The sequence below is a fragment of the Morus notabilis genome, unplaced genomic scaffold, assembly GCF_000414095.1.
Source record: "Morus notabilis unplaced genomic scaffold, ASM41409v2 Scaffold165, whole genome shotgun sequence".
Taxonomy (NCBI): Eukaryota; Viridiplantae; Streptophyta; class Magnoliopsida; order Rosales; family Moraceae; genus Morus; species Morus notabilis.
This window is the reverse complement of record NW_010363979.1, coordinates 692301-700457: the sequence shown is the minus strand read 5'-3', so window position 1 is coordinate 700457 and position 8157 is coordinate 692301. Positions and strand designations below refer to the sequence as shown.

At 33.3% G+C, this 8157-nt stretch overlaps 1 protein-coding gene across 1 annotated transcript; it reads left to right on the top strand.

The window, feature by feature from the left end:
- Positions 1–1415: 1415 nt before the first annotated feature.
- LOC21406937 (probable plastid-lipid-associated protein 4, chloroplastic) lies at positions 1416–6705 on the top strand. Its single transcript, XM_024170412.1, has 6 exons — positions 1416–1779; positions 3967–4080; positions 4672–4767; positions 5791–5865; positions 6128–6195; positions 6492–6705. Exons 1-6 carry the CDS (start codon positions 1465–1467, stop codon positions 6562–6564), a joined length of 741 nt encoding a protein of 246 aa, XP_024026180.1. The 5' UTR covers positions 1416–1464; the 3' UTR covers positions 6565–6705.
- Positions 6706–8157: the final 1452 nt, after the last annotated feature.

Below are 8157 nucleotides of genomic sequence, written 5' to 3'. Positions count from 1 at the left end.
TTTCAAAAACAAAAACATTTAAGTAATGTTGGCATTTTTTTTTTAATTTAAGGACAACTTAATCTAGTACTACTTTCAACACAATGACTATTTCAAAAAGAAAAAAAAATAGGGATCTTTAAGAATTTAAATTATTTTCTAATAATTTTTATTTATTTATTTATTTTGCTAAAGTTATTTATTAATTAATAGGGATCTTTTTTGGTATGCCAACATATCAGTAAGTAGGGTTGTCAATGGGGCAGGGCGGGGCGGGGTAGGATTTTAGCTGACCCACATCGCATTGCGCTTAGACCCGCCTTGCAATGACCCACATTGCTTAGCAGGGCAGTGCGGTGTGGGTCAATAACCAGCGGGGCTACAGGCAGGGTGGTGCCCACGACCCGCTTTTTTTTGTGGGGAATAAGGAAGGATAACTTGACATTTTGTTGTTGGGACCAAGACTAGTAAATTTCATTTCTATAAGGAAAAAAATAAAAAAAGAAATTAAAGACTAGATTTCAAAGAGCATCGGTAGAAATTAAAAAAAAAAAAGCCTAGAAACAAAACTTGCAAATTAACTAATGCCCATAAACGAACTGATAATAACTGAAAAAAAAAGTGTCGGCCAAAGAAATAAAACCACTAGATTGACATAAAAAGAAGAAAAAATAGGGCTCACATTTCAGGACCCTCTTTGCCATTCTTTGTAATCCTCAAACAAACAGTAAGGTAATGTTTGGTAGCTTATATTGTATTACATTGTGTTGTTTTATCATGGTACAATACGGTATTTGGTGTCATAACATATTGTATAATGGGTCAAAATGTAAAATTTTAATGATTTTGAGGTCAAAATGTAATTTTTTAAAAATTTTGAGGTCAAAATATAATTTTTTTAAAGTTTTGGGCTCAAAATAAAAGTTTTAAAGAATTTAAGTCAAAATGTAATTTTTTAAAAAGTTTTGGAGTCAAAATATAATTTTGTCAAAAATTTGAGGTCAAAATATAATTTTCTTAAAAATATAATGAGGCGAGTTTGGTTCGACCCGTCCCGAACCGTACCCACACCGCAACTTTATGGATCTTGACCCGCACTGTCCCGCAAACCAATATATGTTTGTCAGAACCGCCCTATTAGGGGCGGAGCGTGGCATCCATTGATATTCTTACCGGTAGGCTTAGTTTTTGTCCGTCGAATTTATAACATACTTGTACACTAGATATAATAGAAAATCTTCTTAATTAATAATTAAGGGTCCTTTAGATGTGACTTTATGTGAGAATTTTTTATTATAGTAAAAAAGTTAAATGTGATTATTTTTAAAAAAATTTTACCGTAATAAATTTTAAATTTTAAATTTAAATCAGTAAAATAAACAATACCTAAATAAAGAAATAATACTTCTCGTGGCATCAACTGGTATCCCAACCAACCAACAAGTGTTGAGTAACATAACAGCAAAAGGGTCCATAATCATAACAATGGCCTTATCTTCTTCCTCTCCGCTAGCTTTCACCACCGTCCATTCCTCTTCATTTTCCTCTCCAAAATCTCACCCCCACCCTGTAATTCCATTTCATTTCCCAACAAAACCCACCACTCCCCTGATCCTCCAAACGTCAATAACCACTCGTACTACTGAGAAGCAATGGAGACTCTGCGTCTCCTTCTTCTCTTCCTTTTTGAGCAAAAAAGGCAAAGACGCCACCGCTCTCAAGGAGGAGCTTCTCGACGCCATTGCTCCGCTTGATCGCGGCGCTGACGCCACCCCCGAAGACCAGCAGACGGTTGATCAGGTTGGTTGGTTGGTTTTTTTCAGTTGATCTGGTTGATGAAATGTACTGTAGTGTCTGTTTGTTGGTATGCTTTATAAGATTAGTACTGTAATGGGAAGTTGATCAGGTTGAGCTTTTTATTTGTTCCACTTTTCCTACTTGCACTGCCCGTTTCTTTTCAATTTTGATTTCTGGGTTCTTTTTTTCCTCTACCTGAATCTGAATTTGAGTCTTGAATTGACAAAATTTTGGAATGTACGGTGTGTCTGAGGACTAAGAAGTGATTAGGTGCGGGGGAGGAGCCAACGCCTTGTTAAGAATTAGCCGCCCTAATTCTACCTAACCGACAGTAATAAAACGTGGAAAAATAAATCAAGTGAAAATCGACACACAGAATTTATATAGGTTCGATTTTTCACTATGATAAAGAAGAAGTTACTAGAGAAAATTGCACGCCTCTCAACTCTCTATGATTTTCTCTACATCTCTAATAAACTCCCAAAAACGGAGCTCCTTTTATAATAAACACTAGGACAATTGAATTTTACAAGTGTGAAATTTCTAAACCATTCTTGATAAAATTTTAGGGGATGTTTGTTTCCTGTATTCGTCTTTGATTTTGAATTATGATTCATGGTTCTCTACAGTATTTCTCTCTCAAAAAAAAAAGTTCTGAATCATGATTTTGAATCTATAAACCAAACGTCCACTTAGATCGAGAGCTCTGCTCTTGTACCCTTGGGAGGGGGTGGGAAGCGGAGAGGGGTGGGAGAAGGGAGCATCCTGCCCTCCTCCCAACCCTCACGGGTGGCCTTACCACGAAATGCAATTCGCGGAATCCTTTGCGTAAGACAAGAAATCGTCGCGATTATTAATTAGGCTCCGCAACTTAACACGCTTTATTGTGGGTAGGCGACCGCCCCACGTGATTTTAATTCCTCTTAATTTTATATGTATATTTTGTTGAAATTTTTAATTTTCCCACCTAAAAAAATATGAAATTATATAGTCTGCTCTCTCTTAAACTCTGAAATTTTATATCTGCCCTTGTCACTTATTTTTCTAGCTCCATCCCATTTAGGTGAATTGACTTGGAAATGGGAGTCCTTGGTTACATTGTGTTCTAACACCATTGGACAGAGCATTGAGCAATCTATTGTCATTGTACTTGGAAATAAAGTGATAAGATTTATACCATTCTAGTGGTACAATTTGATGGGCGTGCAATTAGTTTCACAAGCTTGACTTTGATTGTATAGGGCAAAGAAGTCAGGTTTATGCGTCTTGCACAAACTTGGTGAACTCTGAGATTCTTATGTTCCTTCATATCAAGTGTTAGTAAGGGCCAGTTTGGCATTTTGAAAATTTTTATTGTTGTTGTGCTTTTAGTCAAAAGTTGTTATGATCATAAGCATATAAGTGTTTGGTAAATTTTTTTTTTTTAAAATTTGTTGTGAATACCAAAAGTAGAAATGTAGGTGTTTGATAAACTATGTACAAAATTATGTAAAGATGTATAATAACTGAAATAGGCATACTTTAAGAACGTACTTATAATTAGTTTTATTTCTATTTTTCTACTCAATATTGATTGTGGTATCCTTAATCCTCTCAAAATAGTGATCACATCTAGCATGTCTTCTTAATAATATATTATTTTTATTAATTATAATATATCATTTAAGCATTTTGATAATTATAATATATTATTTTTTATTATTAAAAATTAGCATAGGATATTTGTTAAAGATTTTTAATTTTCAACTAAACATTTAAAATAAAATACATTCTTCAATTTGATATGGAATATCAAGAAATAATGAGTAGATTGGAAATTAATTTTATTATTAGGGTTATTTTAGTAAATTTAGACAATGACAGCAGAAGCTGCTGTGTAAAAGCAACTCGTGACCTGCTTCTCAAATTCTATTGTATTAGAAGCTGCTGATCAAAAGTATGTTTTATTAAATACCCTGACATGCTGTAACTTCTTAAAAAAACAGTTAAAAACAACCTCTAAAAATAATGTCAAATGGCCCAAAATACCTCCATAGTTGTTTCAGAGGTCAGAAATCTTATGCCATTTTAATGCCTCATAATTATCTTCTGTTTTTAGATATCTTGGAAGATGTGAGCTAATATTGGTATCGATTATGTTCTGTCTATATGCATATTTTGTAGTTGATTCTTGGACTTATTTCTAAATAGATTGCACGCAAACTTGAAGCAGTTAATCCAATAAAGGAACCACTTAAATCCGATTTACTGAACGGGAAATGGGAGCTCATATACACCACTTCAAGATCAATTTTGCAAATTGAGGTAAATCAAAATCCTAACTTTATGTTCTTTTTCACTTAACCGGTTAGTTCCTTTAGAGGTCATCTAGTTTTATACTTTGGTTGAAAACTTATTAGCAGTACGAATTATTTCCTACCCTTTCCTGTAAATAGTTGGCTACTTGTCATAATTATATAAGTTAAGGCCTCGTTCATTTCACTGATTCGAGTTTTCAGTTTTAAATTTTTACAGTAAAAAAACTCTCAGAAAATATCACATCTAACTTTTTCTGCTACAGTGAAAAGCTTTCAGAAAATGTCACATTTCAGTTCGAATTGAAAACTCAAATCCGCGAAGTAAATGAGGCCTTAAATATAGGTGACTTATATGTGTTATTATAATACGGATGTCCTCTTAATCAAAACGGTATTAGGGGACGGCCAATGAGATAGGAAAATAGAATAACAGATCTCAACTTGACTTGACGGTAAGACCCATTTGATTCTTGGCACTAGAACAAAATGCTGAATATTTAAAAACGGTAAGACCCATTTGATTCTTGGCACTAGAACAAAATGCTGAATATTTTTTTAAAAAAAAAATCTTTACATTTATGTCATATTATCGTGGCAGAGACCCAAATTTTTGAGATCCAGAACTAACTTCCAAGCTATCAATGTGGACACACTTAGGGCCCAAAATATGGAATCTTTTCCGTTCTTCAATCAGGTAAGACTGAAATTGTTCTTTTACTTCTCATTTTTGGACCTTCCTTTTTAGGAGTAGGTTTTTTTTTTTTTTTTTATGCGTATTTGTCTTGTTTATTTTTTTATGAGTTCTCTAATGGGCTCAATGTGGGCAAGATAAACAGACAGACAATAGTTTATTTCATCATTCGCGTTTAAAATTTAAATTTTATTACAGTAAAAAGCTCTCAGAAATAGTCACATCTAATTTTTTTTGTTACAATAAAAAACTCTTATATAAAATCACATCTCAACTCGAATTAAAAATTCGAATTAGCGAACTAAACGGGTCATTAATTTATAGTCTCATGACAAAATTTTACTGTTCATCTAACACAAATATTGTTCATCAACAACACCTGCCTTAGCACTATGATGAATTCACTTAAAATTGGCTCTATAACACCTGTGCTTCATCCGTCATAACTGATGGATTCAATATATATTTAGGGTCGAATTCTCTTGTAAATCGTGGTCATTTATGACTATTATTATCAATTTGTTAATTCCGGAATGAAATTTTCCCTTAAAAGAAAAAAGGTGGTAGAACACATGCAACTTCTAAAAACTGAAGACAAAACGTCTCTGCCCTCTCTTTATTTCTCATCCTAAAATCAGAGCCAACCATGGGCAAATTTTCAATATCACTGTTCTAATTTGTTCTCAAACTTGACTTCAAAAGATAGTGAAATTCACTGTAAAACCTTAGATCACTCTCATAAGGCTAATATGGTATCAGACTAGTACCAACTACCAACCATAATTTGTTCTCTGCTTAATATTCCACGCTTAATAGTTTTAGAGCTTGTTTAGTTCGCTGATTCGAGTTTTTAATTCGAGTTGAGATGTGACTTTATGTGAGAGCTTTTTATTGTAGCAAAAAAATAAAATGTGACTGTTTCTGAAAATTTTTTACTGTAAAAAAACTCGAATCGGTAAAATGAACAAAGCCTTAACTACTGGCCTGACCTCTTCTTTATTCGACATTTGTGTCAATGTTTTATAGGTTACAGCTAATTTAACACCCTTGAATGCAAGAAAAGTGGCTGTGAAGTTTGATGTTTTCAAAATTGGTGGTCTGGTAAGTATTCTCATTCTTCTTGTTGTGTCTGAACATATTTTCACACATCTGTTTTTCCCTCAGCTAAAAAATGTCAAACATTAAAAGAAGTATGATTTGTTTTTTACTTACTAATACTAAATTGGTGCCATTTAGTTCAATACTAAACTAATCCTCATAAATTAAGTCTAGAAGGGGAATTATTAGCTTATTTTACTTTGAAAACTTAAATAATGTGTCCCATTAATCAAATGCTTATGATTTACAAAATCATTGTATTCAGATAACTATTAAGGCGCCTGGAAGAGCTCGGGGAGAATTAGAAATTACATATTTGGATGAAGAATTACGGTAAGTTGATTTCTTGAAACTTTATATTTAAATAATTAAGTACTTATTTATTTCACCGATTCAAATTTTGCTGTAATAAAAAATTCTCAGAAATAATAACATTTATTTTTTTACTATAATAAAAAGCTTTTATATAAAGTTAAATTTTTTCTCATCTAACAAGGAACAGATGTACTTTTTTTCACGTTGTAGGGGTTAGTTATTTTTTTTTTAATATAATTTATTTCGTTTTTCTACTTTTTAGTGAACTTCAAAAGAGCTAATGAGAAGTGTGATATTTCTTGTTTTGTTTGCAGCGTGTCAAGAGGTGACAAAGGAAACGTGTTCGTCTTGAAAATGATTGATCCATCTTACCGAGTTCCTGTCTGACTGGTTCAAATAGCTGCATTTTAAGATTTCCCTCCCATCAAATGTTTTAGGGGGTATTTGATATACGGTAATCAGTAAAAATTATATTATTAGAAAAATGATCGAGAATAATATTAATTTTTAAGAATCATGCATGATCATGCTTAGTTATACATAGAAATTTTTCTATTGATTCTCAGAATTCACTTTCTTATATTTAGTTGTGTACAATAATGTAATCGTTTTTATAAAAGTAATAGTTTTTAAATTTTTTGAAAGGAATAATTTTAAAATTTTTGAAACATAAATCGTAACTATCATTTTAATAACACTAGATTAATACTCTTATTAAATATTTTCCTTGATATAGATATTACAAGAAAAATTATTATTAAATCTTATCGGATCTTTTTATAATTATTATAAAAATATAAAAAAATAAACTTTTAAAAAATTAATTACGAGTAAAAATAATAACAAAAGAAAAAAATGAAAAAAACAAAAACCCAAAACAAAATATTCTTTCTTTCTCAGTTTCTCGTGTGTAGATCTCTCGTCCCTCTCAATCTCTCCCATATTCTTCTCGATCTCTCTCTCTCTCCTTCCAGATCGGTGCTAGGCTTGGAGTTTGCAAGGCGTGGATAGTGCGGCGGTCACGGGAGGCGGATGGAGGTGATGGCTTCACAGGGGAAGGAGTAACGACGCGGCTACAGGGACGTTGAGGGAAGTGGCTGCGCAGCTTTCCGATGAGGAGACTTGGCGGCCGCTGATGGAGATGAGATTGGCGGTGATGCAAGGCTGCGGTCACCGTGGAGTAGCGACGGAGAACGGTGGTTGAGCTTTGACGGTGGGGTGGGGTGCGACAATGGGCCTGTGACTGCGGTGGCGACGACGGCGACAGCGGGCTGTGACAGTGGGTTGCGACAGGGGTAAGTAATGGTCGAGATTTGGGGTGGTGGGTTGGAATATTGGGGTGATTTGCTTATTGGTCTCTAAAATTCTTGGGAATTTGAATAACGTGGTGTTGAGATTATCCCATATTAAGGGAAAGTGAATCCTATAAGATTCACATTTTTCTTGTATTAAATGTGAAAATGTAAAAAGATTTTTATTTTTATTTAAAGATTACCCCTAACGCATTGAATTTTGATAAATGTACTACAATTTTGGCCCAAAAAAGGAAAAAAAAAAGTGCGACTACAAGTTTTACCAAGAAGAAGGTCCAATCAAATTGTTTTATCAACTCATAATAGAATGCTAGTGGTACTTGGAAGTTAGGAATTTTCACATTAGTGGCCTAGCTACCAATATATATTAATGACCTTTTACTTGTATTATTTACATACATGTCATCAAATAAGTTAATAATATTGGATTATTTTTTTTGGTGGGATACTTGTATTGTGATGTTGTAACTTGTAACGAGTATTATGATATTATCACAATGGTGTCCTTTTACGTTTTTGTCTTTCTTCCTCTAGAATGTACTTGGCTTAATATGGGAATTGGGAAGGGTCAGATTTGGATTCACGTATAAAGCAGTTTTGTCGGTGAAATGATGAACGGGTAGACTTTGCAAGTGATTTATCTTGGTGGATTCGTACCCTGATTTGA